The sequence below is a fragment of the Xenopus laevis genome, chromosome 9_10S (assembly GCF_017654675.1).
Source record: "Xenopus laevis strain J_2021 chromosome 9_10S, Xenopus_laevis_v10.1, whole genome shotgun sequence".
Lineage (NCBI taxonomy): Eukaryota > Metazoa > Chordata > Amphibia > Anura > Pipidae > Xenopus > Xenopus laevis.
This window is the reverse complement of record NC_054388.1, coordinates 22,728,734-22,747,254: the sequence shown is the minus strand read 5'-3', so window position 1 is coordinate 22,747,254 and position 18,521 is coordinate 22,728,734. Positions and strand designations below refer to the sequence as shown.

Sequence of the window (18,521 nt, the reverse complement as noted above, 5' to 3'; positions counted from 1 at the left end):
CCTCTATCTTGGTGGTAAGGGCTGCTGTCAGTGAAGATTGGCAGGAAGATATGGCAGCAAGCACATCCTGCATGGTGGGCTCCGTGTTGCTCTGTTCCCCTTCCTCCGTGTCGCGTGAATGTTGCTGCTTAGAGGGGGAGGTGTGGGCGCCATTTTGATTTGCACCATTAGCCTGTACCTCATGCTCCAGCGCGGCCTCCGTGTGTGGTCTCGGGTTGCCTTTACCCGCTGCAGGTCTTGGCGCCGACTTATGCGCTAACCGGGAGCCTGCGCTATCTGCGATGGCAGTCCCCTTTGAGGCTTGCTTCTCCAGAGAAGGGGAGGAAGTGGAGAAGTGCGGGCCCCATCTTGCTTGTTGCCGCTGGCGTACTGCTCTAGTTTAGCAGCCGTGCTGGAGCGCACCCGCTGGCTGCATTGCGTATTCCTCCTCATCTGTATTACCGTGGATGCTGCGGTGTCCAGCGGGCCGTTCGGACCACTTGTTCTCTGGCTTTCGGGTCAGTTATTGGCTGCACAGGATAATTGATAAGCGGAGCTCCTCTGCTGTGCGGCTTACCGGTTCGGCATGCGGCTCCGCCCCCAACTATGGAATTTCTGGTTTACATTGTGCTGGTGTACAGAGATAATCATCACATCACATTACATTACAGAGAACAACTGCTCCACTACTGGATAAGCTAGTATCCAGTATATCCATATATCTTCAATTGCAGGAACGTTTGCCCCAGAAAAAGCCCAAGAAATGACCCTTTTGACAGTTTGACAGCAAGCAATAAGGTAATATTTGTGTGTGCATAGTACTCAGAAAACCCGTTGTCTAGCTGAGGCACAATAGAAGTCATGACATTTAGCACCATTCTAAGACAACACTCAAATAGTCTATGCATAGAAAATGTCCCCTACTGTGCCTTATGAAAGCAATTTGCCTCACAGCAAATACGATATATTAATTCAGTATGTTGGATTCTTGCATGCATAAAGGCTACACACTCAAATAAGGGCAAAGTTAAGCACCAGAGGTCAAGGTCAGTCTTTTTTGGATATGTTTTCAAGTACCAGTGAGGACAGGCCTAGGTTGGGCATTCCATGGGCAGGTTGGCTCATACTTTCAAGACTTCAGGGACTGTATGGAGGAAAGGGAGTTCATGACTCCTTGACATAAGGGCAAGTGGATGTCCCCATCCTGCAAATGAAACATGTGGTTTCAAACTGGTTTTATACAAGTGGCCAATTCTTGTCCATGACTAAAAGTAAAAAAATAAATAAAAAAAACACAAAGAGCAATTACTTAAAGGGAAACTACAGTCTAAAATAGAATAATGCTAGAAATGCTGTATTTTGTATACTAAACATAAACTTACTGCACCAGAAGCCAAATGATTTATGCTTTCAAAGTTGGCCACATGGGTCACCATCTTGTAACTTTGTTAAACATCTTTGCAAGACCAAGACCATGCATATGCTTTGTGTTTGGTTGGGCTGCTGTTTAGGGATCGTCATAAATTATCAAAACACCACAAGTGAATATCTGCTATAGAAGCAGATACAGCAAGACTGATTAATAATCACAATATGCAGACTGTGCTGGGTTCTATGTTGTCATGTAATCAAACATGGATTTTATAGTTTTTGTATTGTTTAATACAAACTTTTTCAAACTCTCCAGAACCAATGGTTGAAGCAAAAAAATCCTCCAAATAGAATCCCGGTTTGTCTATTTAAATCTGGCTCCATGAAGTTTGTCCCTGCAGCTGGAAACATTAAAGAGGCAAAAATAAAATACCATTTTTACTTTATTAACTGAAAAAGAAACTTATCCCCAATATATTTCAATTAAAAAAATCTGTACAGTTTTTATAAGAAACCTGACTGTATGCATTGAAATCCCCCCTTCATTTACTTGTTCTGACTGCTTCAGATATGAATCTCTACATGGTCGCTCGCTGTTCTACAGGGAAACAAACAAAGCTGCCCGAGTTCTGGAAGTCATTCCCTCCTGCCAAAAGCAGTTAGGGACCGTCTGAAGTTTCCTATCTGCAGCAGTCAGAGCATGTAAATGAAGAGGAGGATAATTTCACTGCATACAGTCAGGTTTCTTATAAAAACCAGTAGACATTTTTTAATTAAAGTATATTGGAGATGGGTTTCTTTTTTACTACTTTTTTGCCTTTACATCCCCTTTAACTAGGTGTTTAGGCTTCCCTTCCACCTCCATTATCCCTCATTGTATTCAACATCAGCAGTGATTATGAATGCAGAGAAAAGCTGAATGACTAGAGGCCTATCACACAGCCCACATTTAAAGTTGTTACTGAATCAGATACTAGAATGAATCAGACTTTGAGCACTGGATCATGAAAGGGAAGGGAAAGCAATGAATGCTAAGGACTAGTTAAATGATTTTAACAATGGTGGTTTGAAACAACTGACAGATGGTGCCGTAGTCCGCTTCTATCAGTGGTGTATTAATAACCAAAAACAGGTGGTGGGCACCTTCCACCTAAAACCTTATTGACTGGTACGGCTTTGTGATAGCCTACAATAAATGGACGTTGTTACAACCTACAATAAATGGACGTTGTTACACTAGCATGTGCACGTGGAAAAAATGAGGTCTGCAGACTAAGCAGGCAAGGAATGTGAAGTACTGATTTTTATTGATTACTATTGTTCCACTGTATCAAATGTGGGGAATTTGAGTTATGCTTATGGGCCGATTTATCAAGGGTCGAATTTCGAAGTGGAAAAAACTTCGACCATCGAATTGGAATACTTTGACTTGGAATGTCGAAGTCGAAGTTTTTATTTTATCGAATTTGGCCGTTTTCGGTTGAACAAAAATTGTTCGATGGTACAATGAAATCCTTCAAATCTAACGATTCCATCGATTGAAAGATTTTCCTTTGACTTAACGACCTAAAGACTTACCCCAAATGTTGGCTATGGGTTATAGGAGGTCCCCATAGGCTAACATAGCAATTCAGCAGGTTTAAAGGAGAAGGAAAGGCTAAAATTAAGTAAGCTTTATCAGAATGGTCTATATAAATACACCAGTAAACCCTCAAAGTAACGCTGCTTTGAGTCATCTGTCAAAAGAAACACAGCATTTTTTTCCTTTTATTGTGTACACATGGGCTTCTGTATCAGACTTCCTGTTTTCGGCATAAACCTCCAGGGCAGGGCTTGAGCATGCTCAGTTTGCTCCTCTCCCCCTCCCTCCTCCCATCCCTGCTGTAATCTGAGCTCAGAATAAATATAGTGTTCTAGCTTGCACTAATGTGGCTAATCTGTTGGCAATAAACTGTATTGGAGCTTTCCTTCTCCTTTAAGATGGCGAAGTGTCTAAGTCGAACCTTTTAAAGAGACAGTACATCGATTTTCGAAGTCGAACTTTTTAACTTCGTATCGAATCTTAAAAGTCGAATTTAGGCCTGGTCAAAGTTTTAACTTCGAAAATTCACTTTGACCCTTAGTAAATCTGCCCCTTAGTGTAACCATACCTCACTCATGTAAAATTTTCTGCATTAGGCAGTATCTTTATATTAGATATTTCAAACTGGGTACCAAAACTTATGTTTTTTTATTCATAATTTTATTTTGTACCTGTTATGGAATAGGAGATGCTGTCTAATTGGTTGCTGATGGGTCTCTCTAATTTTTCTATGGCTTAAAGGGGTGGTTCACCTTTGAGGTAACTTAATATGTTATTGAATGTCCAATTCGCAGCAACTTTGCAATTGGTCTTCATTCTTTATAGGTTATGCTTTTTTTGTTATTTGCCTTTTTCTTCGGACCCTTTACAGCTTTCAAATGGGGGTCACTGACCCCATTTAAGAAAAATGTTTACATTCCTGCATCAAAAAAAAAAAAAACAAGTTTCCTTACAAATCTATAATGGAGCCAATAAAACCACAAGCAGTACACTGTAATAATGTACATTCACTCACTGCAACAGAAGTAACTATATTTCTTTACAATTTGGCCTTAGTATAATTCCACGTAGCAGCTACTGTACATCAAGCAAATTATCAATCATTTACTGCATTTCATATGAACTGGCTCGACTGCAGACATTTTGAGTGAAAAACTAAGAACACAATTAATATTTATGTTTTAGGAAACAAATCTCCCCCTTAAACATATTTCTTGCCCAGCTTTCTAGAATGTATACTGTACATCAAGGGGCAGATTCATCAAAATGTGAGTTTAGAGCTTAATAAATAAAAACGCACACATGTTCTATTCATTCCTATGGAATTTTCAGAACTTTATTTATTTATCAAATGGTGAGTTCTAACATTCACCTATTGATAAATACAATTCTAAATATCCCATAGGAATGAATAGAAAGTGGGTCAGTTTTTATTTAGAAAGCTCTAAACTCACGTTTTGATAAATCTGCCCCTATAGGACAGCCTGAGGTATGCACATAAGTGTTGAAAATGCATAAGCAAACACTACAATATTTAACTATGTCTTTGGAAACTAATCCAAGATTAGATGGTCACTGAAAAGCAGATCCAGTCATTAGACTAAACAAGTAAAGCTGGCCATAGATGTAAAGATTTTTAAAAGATCCAATCTTTATCATGAGACCACGATTATCTCGAAATGATTGTTTAAATGTACTATGTGTCCATCAACTAAAAAGACCATTTCAGGCTATATTGCCAGCAAAACTGAAGAGCAGCTGCCTGCTTGGCCCTGCAAACATAGATAGATTGCAAATGGACCGATAAAGATTTTTTAAACCTGGCCGATCAATTTTCTGACTGATGTCAGCCGAAAAATGTAAGATGTACGATCGTTCGAATACCACTAACCGCACGATAATTTGACGGATTGGTCGGACTGCACTGAAATCGGTCGTTCACCAAAGAAGAATTGTCGCGTCTATGGGGGTCTGTGCCCAGCTGGACTAATGAAGTCTCCTGGCAGCCAACCAAACCACTGCAACCCTGGGTGAAAAAATGCATCTACCTGAAAAAAAAACCAATGTGATCACTGAAGATATTTGTCAACACATAAAAATATTATAATTAAAATATCAAAGTTGAATATGCCCAGATATAAGGAAATACAACTCTGAATCTTGCTTTATTTTGGGCACACACAGGCGACTGTCAAGACAGTTTTGGTTGAAATTATGTTCCTCTAGGCTGCCACCTAGAACGGGTCTGAATCAACCTTATGCAAGATAGGAATATACACAAGCTGCTCACAGCTCATATAGGTTACAGTGGAATATTGCAACATCCAAAATAAACAGCAAACTAGATCATAAGACAAAGACAAATATTAGCTATTGTACTTGGGATTCCTTGGAGATATCGAGTAGCTGCTCCAAAAAAAAAAAAAAAAAAAAAATAATAACTACAGAACCAGCAGGAGCTATCTATTAATAGGAACAAAACTTTTTGTTCCTAAAACTTTGCCAGTGGTGATTTTATGGTTGGGCAGAGAAGGTACATTTCTTGGGCCACAGCAACTGAGGGGCCCTTGGGTGAAATGTAGTCAAAATGTAGAATACATTTCAAACAAACAATATATTTAGTTAACATATTGTGACATACAACATACTATTTGCCTATTCTTGAACTGCAATTTCAAGCACCCAGCATCAGCCCAGTTCTTTTCCATCTGCAGAAAACAATTTACTATTAATCATTTTAACTACATGTAGTTGTTTCTGTAAAAAAAAAAAAAAAAAAAAAAAACAGGCATATAGATGTGTAATAGAATTTCTCCACAGGCACACGTGATATGCCAAGAGCATAATCTCCATTAATAAAGTCCACCCATTAATCTTTTGACACTGTTAGAAGGATAAATATATTTTAGCAGTCATATAGGCATCATGTCACTGTGACATCACCGTACCGAGAGCACTACCTCTGGCAAGCAATATAAATTATGCTCTGGTTACCCACAAAAGGATGGTCAAACACCACAACAGAAGAGAAAACCCCTTTCGGAGGTCCAAGCAAGATAGTGAAGTGTGTGATTAACCGTGAAAAAAAAAAAAAAAACCTACAACACTTTAAGAATGTTCTACAGTCCTGGGACCTCCTTTAAGTATCAGTACGCACTCAGTGGATTATATATGTAGAGTGCTATTGAATGTGTTGGTTATGTATTAGTAGTTTTCATATTGGTATAGTTGCACATTTTTATTTGTTAGTGCTTTTTATATTCAGATGTACAAGTTCCTTGGATTTTTTAGTTTTAGAGAAAATCACAGAATTTTTTTCATGGTGTCAGAATGTTGATAAATGGCCTCCCCTTTTATCCAGAAGAAGAGACAAAAATAATGTTGTTAGCAGTATATTACTAATTTGCTAAAAAGACACTAAATCCATTCTTGGAGCTTCCTCTTCAGGGACGCAAATCTTCAACTTCATAGCTCTCTGTAAATTATCAGTTTTGGACCTTAAAATGACTTGATGCCAACATTTGTAATAGGAAATAATTAGCATTTACATTTGTAAATCTATACCCCATTGAAAATAGTAGAAGAACTTTTTGCTGGCAGACATTGATTTTGAGTTTTCCCATCAAGGATTGCATATCCAATTAACCATAGAATAGTTGCATATTTTGAAATTCTAAGTGCCTTAAAAGAGTTGTTCATCTTCCAACACTTTTTTCAGTTTGGTGGTCATGAGAAATGGTCTATGGTCACAGTATTTTTTGGCCATTTTGTATTCACAAGTAAATGCTACCGATAGCTCCTTGTGTCTTCTCCCTTAAGGCAGCTTTTATAATGGATACAATAGGTGCTAATATTCCACAGATGCGGCTGAGAAATATATCAAGAAATTTAGAAACTTGTAACAGTTCAGAGTCAGAAATACCAAAAAAAAAAAAAAAAAAAAAAAAAAAAAGAGGGTTTGGAAGCTGAATAACCCCTTTAAATTTAGCAGCACAGAATCTCATGAACCACTAAAATACCTGTATTTCTTATCCATAATCCTCTGCAAGAGTGACTCATCTGTAATGGATTTAACAGTTCTGCATAGTTTTGTGTCATATGTAAACACACTACTAACTAATTCCTCTCCCAAGGCATTAAATAGATTAAGTCAGTACAGAACACTGTAGTCCCAGCATCTTCAGTGTGCCACTGTACATTACAAAAATTTTTATTGGGCATGTGCAGAGCTGGCAGCAGAAATGCTCTGCAAGATGTGCAGTATCCCACCCCTTCCATACTGGATACTGAATCTTGGGCACAGATGAGATCTTTAACTCTGGCACACTCCTCCACTCCCCCAAAACTACCCTAGGTATTGGCCTTTGAATGCCAAACACAGCAAACATGGCACTATGCAGTACATCTCACAGAAATCTTGTCCAATTAGTAAGTTATACACATATATATATATATATATATATATATATATATATATATATATATATATATATATATATATATATACATACATACATACACACACACACACTTTATAAAGAAAATCTCCCCAGAATATTCTGTATATTTTCAAAACACTGCACGAATCAGAGCTGCAGTGCATTTGTGCACCAGCAGTTACATAACTGTATGCTATATCATTAAATTTTTCTATAGTCGCAAAAGTAATAAATCATGTAAATTAGTGTTATTATTATGTACACTTATCAATTGTATCTTTCCACACAAATATATATATATATATATATATATATATATATATATATATACTGTATATAACAGAGAGATCTGTTACAGCCCTGCATTGGGTAGTGAGACCTTTCTGTGCTATTGGTGCATTGTATTTCAAAAATCACAGCTGGACCTTCAAGTAGCAAAGCAACAGGTCTGTCCCTCCTTCTCCTCTGTAATTATAGACTCAGCATCAAAGCTCACTGACAAAGCTCTCTTTTATAATTGCAACCAATTCATTTTCCACTCTGACAAGCTGCTAATGAAAAATAAAAAACTTATACGTCCTGATACATTGTAAAGAACACCAAGCCAAGCAATGTACATAATATGTTCAATTAGTTAGCCTTAGTGAAACATCAGTGACTAAGTGGCGTCGTAAATGTAAATGACGCCGACACACATACACAGCACAATGCTATACAAAGATGCCAGAGCATGATTCAGTGCCAGAATGCTTCTGAAAATGTTAAGAGAACCTGACTGGCATTTAAAGGGATTGTTTACCCTCTGTTCTGTAATTCCAGGAAAAATATCATCTTACTCTACATTTCATTTTAAATATTTACAGTATTCATCTTAAAATAAATTTTCTGGTTAATCTGAGCATAAGACTCTGAGCAAATGTTAGAACGAGTACAGGAAGCCTGCACACATGCCTAGGGCATGCGTGTTCTGTGAATGTGTAAGTAGGGGCATCCATGTTTGACAGCCGAGTATTTAGCGTTACACTGGAGGTATTTTACAGAACACAAATAGCAGTGAAGTGGCAGCTAGGGCCACTCCAACAGGACAAAAATGGGTGATCTCAAATAAGATGGCTTTACTGATTAAGATACACAGTGGCTTTTTTGTTGAAATTTTGTGACTCACTAAAATTGGATTCACCTACTTTTCACCCTTAAGCATAGTGGCTGAGAGATACAGTACAAACCTGTTCTCAAGAGCATGATATTGTTACAAAATGAATCAACTAGCGCAATAAAAACAACAACAACAACTATCAGGGAGAAAGGAAACAAAGCTGAATCTGATCTCAGAGAAAACATTGGACAACCTTTTCAGTTCAAGCTCTGCATTTGTTCTTGTATATCACTGTATGAAGTGAATGTACCTCTTGCTATGCTCAACGGCGATTTGCAATAATTGAGAGCATTTGCACCTGAGGTGGTCACTGTATATAGAACGGTTGCCTGTTCGTAAGCTTCCAGAGATGTAGGGTAGATTATATAGGGTAGATTATATCGGTATACGATCTGAGGGTCCCCCAGTTTACAAAGCACAGATCTAAACAATCAGTGCTGCACCCCTGGACAGCACCTCTACTTGCAGAAAATAGTGCAGCAAAATAAAGATGCTGGACAACCTCAATCAACACATTCTTTTTCTGCATATCTCATAAACAGAAGCCTGAACATGAACCCTAAAGATACCTGAGCCCTTCTTAGTCTTTCTATTGCTCTGTAAAATAGACAGCACCCTTTTCGTCTTTTTTTTTTAGGACATAGATAACAGAAAGGGTAAGTTGATGGACCATACACTATGTATAACTTGCATTTGGCTCATCATCAAAGCTAATGTCTAAGGGTTTACTGCACTGATACACTTTTGCACCCAGGTAAATAATCGGACCTCGCAGACGTTGAGCTTTTCTAGGACTGCAATGTAAGAGAGGGAATGATGCAGGGAACCCTGAGTAAACAACAGGTGTTGGAAAATCCCTGTGCTGAGACCACAGCCAATAAGCCCAAAAAACTAGTACATGTGCAATGACAAGCAGGTTCCCTCCTGCGCTCATTGCTCACCTTGTAGACATTTTCGGTGAGCCGGTTCACTTCTTCCGATCGAGACATCCTCACTCCAGTCAGTGCCTTACACCGAGGGAGGCTATGCGCGCCAGTAATCCCACAGCCGGCCGGAATAGATTTACTGAAGATCAGTGCAGTGCAACTCCTTAAATACAGAGCCAAGTGAAGCTTCCAAATAACCACGCCTCCTCCAGGCCTAAACCCCGCCCTCATCCAGGTTTGGTTCAGCCCCCAAAACAACCTTGTCCGTGTCCAAGCAACCAGCTCTTTCCAATGAAATTACGCCTACTTGCTCTGGTACCAAAGCATTAGTGTAGCGGAAGTCCATGGCTACGTTAGCTGCTTCCAGGGCCGCCATCAGGGGGTACACCTGTACCGGCCCGGGACTAAAGGGTGGCCCGACAGTGTTGAAGACCGCCGAAAATTGTATGTGCAGAAGTGCAAAGTTAGGGATTATCTGCAAATTTCACGATCAGTAAAATCAATTTCAAGCTGTGATACAATGCACAACTGAAATTTTCATTAGCAGTATGAAATTGGCAGACGATCCCTAACTCTGCAATCTCGCCTTGCCCCAGTGCTTTTCAACCAATGACAGCTTCTCCCTTCCTTACGACCCGCCCCTGTAAGCACACTTCACGTTTGGGCTCTTTTCTCTATGGCATAGAGGGAGCTGAGTAGCAGCATCCTGGAGCTTGCAGAGACTATGTATGTTGTGTTATATATTTGCCTAGCTATGACTCTTTGTAGTGTGATATATTTAGCTACCACAGAGCCAATGTACAGAGTTTGCCTAGTGCTGGTATCAGTAGAAACCTGGATCCTGTTATATACAGTGTGTGCAATGCACACTTATACAATGATTTTTTTTGTAGGGTGCCCCGGCACCAATAGTTTTTTAATTTTTTTTAATTTAACTTATAGGGGGGCCCTGAACACCAATATTTTTTTTTAACTTATAGGGGGGCCCTGACCACCAATGTTTTTTTTAAAAAACATTTATGGGGCCCCTGGTGCCAATAGGTTTTTTTTCAATTATAGGGGGGGGGACTGACCAATGCTTTTTTTAAAAAACATTTATGGGGCCCCTGGTGCCAATAGTTTTTTTTAACTTATAGGGGGGCCCTGACCACCAATGTTTTTTTTAAAAAAAACATTTATAATAGTTATTCATTCCACAGAAAGGACTATTAGTTATATAAAGGTAGGGCCAGCACTGCTGCTAGTGGCATTACAAATTGGGTTTAGAAATGACACTTTTGTAGAGACCCACTTACCTTGAATATAATGCCTCACCATCATTTTCTACCCATTAACAGTATATATATGTGTATTATATTAATATAATATATGTGAGTGTGTATATATATATATATATATATAGTCCAAGCGAACGTGGAGCGCACACCATAAGTGGAATACAAAAGCTGGGTGCCAGTCTGTAGAAATATACAAATGTCCCATGGGTGACGGCACTCCAAAAGTAATCAAGATATACAGGTCATCTAGTCATAAATCAGGTTTATTAGTGGACCAACGTTTCGATTCCGTATCAGAATCTTCGTCAGGGTGAGAACAGTGCCCAAACACAAACAGCCAGTTTAAATACACAAAATGGCGCCAAAACACTTGTTGCTAGGGTGCCTAGCAACCACCGTGAGGTAGGAAAAGAGAGTGTATAGTGTAAGAGAAAGATGAAGTTACGCAATGCCCAATCACACCCCCTTACCGTATAGAAGGATCTGCCTCATGTAGCGCTTAATCTTAGGAGTAAACCGTGGTGGCTAGTGGGGTAGTGCGGAACTGCCACGTCCTCCAGGCTGTCAGCGGTGAGTTCGCAACCCGGAAGTTGCGAGCAGGATCAGTGACAGCAAGCGCTGTATGCTGTTGCCAAGTAACCAGATACGGATCGCACATAGAGAGGCGCTCAGGGCTGGCAGGGAGACGGACCCGGCGGGCGCGTTCCTGCACAGTGTCGCAGGCAAGCCCCCTTCAGTGTCCGTCAAGGCCGTGGTAAACTTACAGGCTGCGCCTAGACTATGAGTGGATGCCAGGTCAGAAACGAGCCCAGTACACCAAAGGTGCGCTGGTGCGTAACCCCGGTAACCACAAAGCCGGAAGCCAAACAATATAGGGTAGTCAGCGCGCTGTGTCACATCAGCCTGTCACCTCACTTAAAGAGCCATTGGTGGAAGTCCCCCCTGCGTCATCACACCGGGTATGTCCAACTTGCAACGGCCTCAGTGTTGAGGTACCCTGGGTTACGCCTGCCACCCAGTGAGGCTATCTCTGGGTACACCTGCTACCCATTTTAGGCATAATCTACATACACCTGCCTTCCAGATAAGGGGGCATATATAGTCAGGCAATATGCGTAAGAAAAAAAGGTTAAAAACAAGGTTTGTGTTAAAAACAGAAAGAATAGCCAGGAGGATGGAAGTAAGTAACTGAGATGTCTCCCAAAGGGAAAACAGCTGTCAGTATAATTATGCAACGAAACATGAACCATATGTAATGATCTATACAGAAATAAAACATATGCATTGATCTTCTACTGAAATAAACAGTGGACAGAGGTCTAAGATCAGGGCTAGCTGGGCACTAGTGGTGGATTTCATTATAGGAAGCATCCTAAGGGAAGTGTCTCATTAAGGCCACGGGGAGCCACAGTGTCAAGTTTGTGAATCCATCTTGATTCGAGTCTCAGAAGGGCTTGATTTCGATTGCCACCACGATCTAGAGGGGGTTGGAAGTCAATCGCCATACATCTGAAAGAGGGTAGCGGATGGCCTTTTAGTAAGAAGTGTTTCGCCACTGGTTGTAATGCCTTGCCCTCCCTCAGTGCCTTACTGATGGATGATCGGTGATTCGCGATTCGTTCCTTTAGGGAAGTACTAGTTTTCCCTACATAGTATAGGCCACATGGACATGTTATGATATAGACCACGAACGTTGACGTACAGCTAAGCCTGTGTTTGATATTGTATCTTCTACCTGTATGAGGATGAGGGAAGTCCGCGCCTGTCAGAAACTCCTGCATGTGACACAATCTGGGCATTTGTAACAGCCCGGTTTCTTTTGTGAGGTGAGCCAGTTTGTATCCATATTTGCTGTTCTTACAAAGTCTGTTTGTACTAGTAGGTCTCTCAGGCTCCTATCTCTCCTGTAGCCAAACATAGGTTTGGGCGCTCGATGGAGGGAGAGGGATTCATCCATGTTAAGCATTGGCCAGTGTTTCCTCACACTTGCGGCCAAATCCAATGAGGCTTTAGAGAAAGTTGTGGTGAAAATCAGCGGAATGGTCTGATCACTTTTTCTTTTTTCTTTGGAAAGTAGGTCAGATTGTGTATGCTCAAGTGCCCTCTCAAGTTGTTGAACAAGCATGTCAGCACGGTATCCCCTCTCAAGGAATCTCTCAAACATCTCTTTAAGTTGTGTAATTGCCGTGTTCCGTGAGCTGTTGTTTCTAATTACACGAAGGAACTGTGAGAAGGGAATGCCCTTGATGGTGGCTGGCGGGTGATTACTGGACGCGTGCAGGATAGAATTACGGTCGGTGCTTTTTCTAAATAGTCTTGTGCCAATTTCTGAGTTTTCCAAGAATATATTCAAGTCAAGGAAGTTTATGTTGGATCTATTGAAGTCCATGGTTAGTTTGATGGGGGTATCCAAGGCATTCAGATGTTGATGGAAGGCTAGTAGGGCTTCCTCTGATTCCGTCCAGATAAAAAACAAATCATCGATATAGCGGAAGTAGGTGAGTATCGATTTTCCTAGTAGAGGGGTGATGTGGATGGATTCAAATTCAAGCATAAATAGGTTGGCGTAAGATGGTGCTAATGCACTTCCCAGTAGTATTTCAGTAGAAGATCAATGCATATGTTTTATTTCTGTATAGATCATTACATATGGTTCATGTTTCGTTGCATAATTATACTGACAGCTGTTTTCCCTTTGGGAGACATCTCAGTTACTTACTTCCATCCTCCTGGCTATTCTTTCTGTTTTTAACACAAACCTTGTTTTTAACCTTTTTTTCTTACGCATATTGCCTGACTATATATGCCCCCTTATCTGGAAGGCAGGTGTATGTAGATTATGCCTAAAATGGGTAGCAGGTGTACCCAGAGATAGCCTCACTGGGTGGCAGGCGTAACCCAGGGTACCTCAACACTGAGGCCGTTGCAAGTTGGACATACCCGGTGTGATGACGCAGGGGGGACTTCCACCAATGGCTCTTTAAGTGAGGTGACAGGCTGATGTGACACAGCGCGCTGACTACCCTATATTGTTTGGCTTCCGGCTTTGTGGTTACCGGGGTTACGCACCAGCGCACCTTTGGTGTACTGGGCTCGTTTCTGACCTGGCATCCACTCATAGTCTAGGCGCAGCCTGTAAGTTTACCACGGCCTTGACGGACACTGAAGGGGGCTTGCCTGCGACACTGTGCAGGAACGCGCCCGCCGGGTCCGTCTCCCTGCCAGCCCTGAGCGCCTCTCTATGTGCGATCCGTATCTGGTTACTTGGCAACAGCATACAGCGCTTGCTGTCACTGATCCTGCTCGCAACTTCCGGGTTGCGAACTCACCGCTGACAGCCTGGAGGACGTGGCAGTTCCGCACTACCCCACTAGCCACCACGGTTTACTCCTAAGATTAAGCGCTACATGAGGCAGATCCTTCTATACGGTAAGGGGGTGTGATTGGGCATTGCGTAACTTCATCTTTCTCTTACACTATACACTCTCTTTTCCTACCTCACGGTGGTTGCTAGGCACCCTAGCAACAAGTGTTTTGGCGCCATTTTGTGTATTTAAACTGGCTGTTTGTGTTTGGGCACTGTTCTCACCCTGACGAAGATTCTGATACGGAATCGAAACGTTGGTCCACTAATAAACCTGATTTATGACTAGATGACCTGTATATCTTGATTACTTTTGGAGTGCCGTCACCCATGGGACATTTGTATATATATATATATATATATATATATATATATATATATATCCTATATAATAAAGTTGAAGTGTCTCTGCGTCCAGTCCCTGTGTCCGTGGGATTGCGCTACTGCGCATGTGCCTAGGGTTGCCACCCGGCAGGCCCGGACTGGCAATACCTGGGGTCGGGCAAATGCCCGAAGGGCCGCTTCATACTCCGTTCAAGTGGGCCACTCGCTCCTGATTCGAATTAGAAACTGTGCCACAGACTAAAGTTTTTGGGGTTTTTTTTTTTTTAAAGGTACCTGGCGCTCATCGGAAAGTGATCCGCTCCCGCCCCGAGCGTGTACGCGCGCCTGCACATGCGTAGAAGAAGCCAGGGCAGGAAAGCTGGTGCTCAAAGGCAGGAAGCACCACGGCGCAGCGTGCCGCTGTGACGCACGCTATACCTGGCTGTCAGTGGGGCAGCACATTCTTAGGAAAAAGGTTCATTTTCCCAAGTCTAGCAGATGAACTGGGGATGACACCTGTTAGTTTTTCATTCATTCCATGGCCCATATTCCTGCTTGCCTACCATCTATCTTCTGCCTATAGGTAAGATTCACCTTCTGGGAGAATCGATTGTAAATGGGATGTAATCTAGCATTATGTCCCTTTTTAATTATGAAAAAACGATTTGATTTCTATGGATTATTTTTATTGATAAAGAAATATTCCAATTAAAAAGACTGCAAGCATCTGGTTAGCCTGTTGAAAATTCTTTGCCCTTTCGAAAAATCCTATATAATAAAGTTGAAGTGTCTCTGCGTCCAGTCCCTGTGTCCGTGGGATTGCACTACTGCGCATGTGCCCCACGGACCGTCTCTGGCGAATGTTTGACTACATATGTTCTAGCGCCCGTTAATTTAACGGGCTTAATGTCTAGTATATATATATATATATATATGCTATCCCACAGCACCAGCACTCAGATCAGTATTTTGCAGGTGGTGCACGATCAAGGATGAAAAAGGTCCCCAGGCGGGACCGAAACGTCGGATTAAGATGTAAAATACATCATGCTGATCCTCTCTACACTGTGTGTGTGTGTCTTTTTCCCAAGCTCTAAAAATAGATAAATGGGTATTGATAAAATCAACCATTATGTGTGAATGCGATAGGAACCTTAGATTGTAAATTCCACTGGGCAGGGAATGGGATCAATGTGAATAATGTAAACTCTGCAAAGTGCAGCAGAATATTTTGATGCTGTATTAATAAAGGATTATTATTATTAAGAGCAACTGACCCCCAGACCCTCTAGCAACTTTGAAATTGATCTTCATTATTTATATGTTATACTTTTTGAGTTATTTGCCTTTTTCTTCTGACACTTTCCAGCTTTCAAATTGGGGTCACTGACCCCATCTAAAAAGCAAATGTTCTGTAAGGCTACGCATTTATTGTTATTGCCACATTGTATCACTTATCTTTCTATTCAGGCCCTCTCGTATTCATATTCCAGTCACTTATTGAAATTAGTGCATGGTTGCTAGGGTAATTTGGACCCTAGCAACCATATTGCTGAAATTGCAAACCGGAGAGCTGCTGAATAAAAAGCAAAAATAATAAAAAAATTAAAACCAATTGCAAATGGTATCAGACTATGGGGCAAATTCACTAAGCAGCGAAAATGCGCTAGCGATGCCTTCGCCGCACTTCACCAGGGTGCCGCTAATTCACTAAAATCCGAAGTTGCGCTCAGGGAGGCTGAACGGTAGCGAAGTTGCGCTAGCGTTAATTCTTCAAGTAAAGCGAAGTTACGCTAGCGATGCCTAATTTGCATACGGCGGCCAGTTTAAGTTGAATGGACGTATATGTAGCAGCAAAAACATTACACTACACAAGGCTGGGAAAGCTTCATTAAATAAAATAGAGTTGATGTTTGCCCTTTACATGTGCCCACTGTATAGTTTAGGTGGCATATGTTAGGAAATGTAGGGGGGGAAGGAGAGTGCCCCCAAAAAAATTTACGATCTTTTTCAGCCTATCACCCTTAAAAAACGAAAAGACACCAGCGTTTTTTGGGACTTAGAAAAAATGTCAACTTTTTTTGAAGCAATCCCTATCTACTCTATTGCACTTCGCCTGGTCTGAGGTGGTGAAGGCAAGTCTGTCCCAGGCATCTGCTTCTTACTGAATATTTTTTTTTTTTTTTAAAAGCAGAGAATTTGTCCTTAAAGGGGTTGTTCGACCTTTGAGTTAACTTTTAGTGTGATGTAGAGAGTGGTATTCTGAGACAATTTGCAATTGGTTTTAATTATTTATTATTTGTGGATTTTGAGTTAGTTATCTTTTTACTCAGCAGCTCTCCCGTTTGGCATTTCTGCAATCTGGTTGCTAGGGTCCAAATTAATCTAGCAACCATGCATTGATTTGAATAAGAGACTGTAATACAAATAGGAGAGGGACTGAATATAAAGATGAGTACTAAACAGTAGCGATAACAATACATTTGCAGCTTTACAGAGCATTTGTTGTTAGATGGGGTCAGTAACCCCCATTTGAAAGCTGGAAATCATCAGAAGGCAAATAAATTAAAAACTATAAAAAATCAATATTAAAGACCAATTGAAATGTTGCTTAGAATTAGTAATTTTATAATATATTAAAAGTTAATTTAAAGGTCAACCACCCCTTTAACACTAGTTTTGAAAATATCCCCAGATGGCGGATATGGTAATTTTTATCCTGCTTAGATGCTGCATTTGTCCAGCAGCTTGTTATTACTTTCGCCTTACAACAATAACTAATTAAAGGTTAAAGCAGATCTCTGTTGTATAAACAGAAGTGCTGTTTCAAGGACACTGATGTAGTTTCAAAGGCCTATTTGTGATATGACAAAAGTTGGGCCTTCTACCCACAAATCTCTCTCTCATTAAAAAAAACATTTTAAAGCTATTTGTAAATGTAATTGCTTCTAAAAGCAGTATCTGTCTGGCTGTTTATATTCTCTGCATGTGACTACAATACATGTAGTAGCAGAAGGCAGGTTACTGAGAGACCTGGAGGAGAATAGACTATGTATATAATGGGCCACACAGCAGTGCACATACCCAATATAAAATAATGACGTATAGCAGCTTATAGTAGCCCTTCTTGCATTTCAGAAAGTTTCTATATTTCCAGTACTGGTCTTTCTGAAGATGTTAGTGGGACCTTCAGTCAGCAGCTCTCTGACATGTATGGCTTTGAAAAACCTCCATAACCACTGGCATAACTATAGAGGAAGCCAAAAACGGAACTAGAGGGGGGCGGGCCCTGGCGCAGGACGCGCAGCTGGTCCCCCACCCCCCTCCGTAAACCCGGAACTGGCCGCAGACCCAGTAATTGCCAGCTAAAATGAAAAAACGCCGGTGCTAATCACACATGGCGGTTCGTTGCCTCACGAGGAAACTTCGGGCAACTTCGGAAAATGAACCGCCGCGTGTGATTAGCGCCAGAGTTTTTTAATTTTACCCGGCACAGAGTGAGGGAAGGCGTTTGGGGAGATTGGTCGCCACAAAGACGAGGCGATTAGTCGCCAGGTGACCAAATCTCCCCAAAACGCCCAGTGTGGCCTTACCCTAAAAAGTACAATTGCTTTTTTGATTGTCATAAGTTCCATTATATCTATATAGGTATTCACTTGAACTCCATTAGGTCCAACAAACCTGTGAATTACGGCTGGACAATGCACCTACTAAGACAATCATTTAACCAGAGATAATCAAGGGACTGGGAACATTGTGACCTTGTGAAACCCTGGTGACCCAGAGCATTACCACAGTGCTTTGTTACAGTAAGTACAAAGGAGGGGTCCTGTTAAAAAAAGAAGAGAATGGCTGACCTTTTTCAGCCAGGCACCCAGAAAGCATTGTTCTGGAATGATAAATGGAGTAGTACCTCATAAAAAAATGAACCAGGGAAGGGTATGATAGGCCTGTGATTCTTACATTTATCTAAAAGTGAATTTATCGTAAAGATTAACTGAATCAATTCAGAACTTGTTTTAGTTCTACTAAGGGCTTTATGTATGAAATAAGAAATAGATAAGAAAAACAGGTCTAGAAAACTTCTTGTTTAGTAGCATATA

The 18,521-nt window shown here is 40.9% G+C and overlaps 1 protein-coding gene across 2 annotated transcripts in view; it reads right to left on the bottom strand.

Annotated features, from left to right (window-relative positions):
* The window catches only part of baiap2.S (BAI1-associated protein 2 S homeolog), a 155,433-nt gene extending 145,795 nt beyond the window's left edge, over window positions 1-9,638 (bottom strand). Inside the window, exon 1 of one of the 2 annotated variants that reach the window (XM_018238327.2) lies at window positions 9,469-9,638. In XM_018238327.2, the coding sequence (XP_018093816.2) occupies window positions 9,469-9,516 (48 nt within the window). In that variant the 5' untranslated portion in view covers window positions 9,517-9,638. The remainder of the gene's footprint in view (window positions 1-9,468) is intronic. The other variant, XM_018238328.2, reaches the window with a different exon arrangement.
* Between the last annotated feature and the right edge of the window lie 8,883 nt (window positions 9,639-18,521).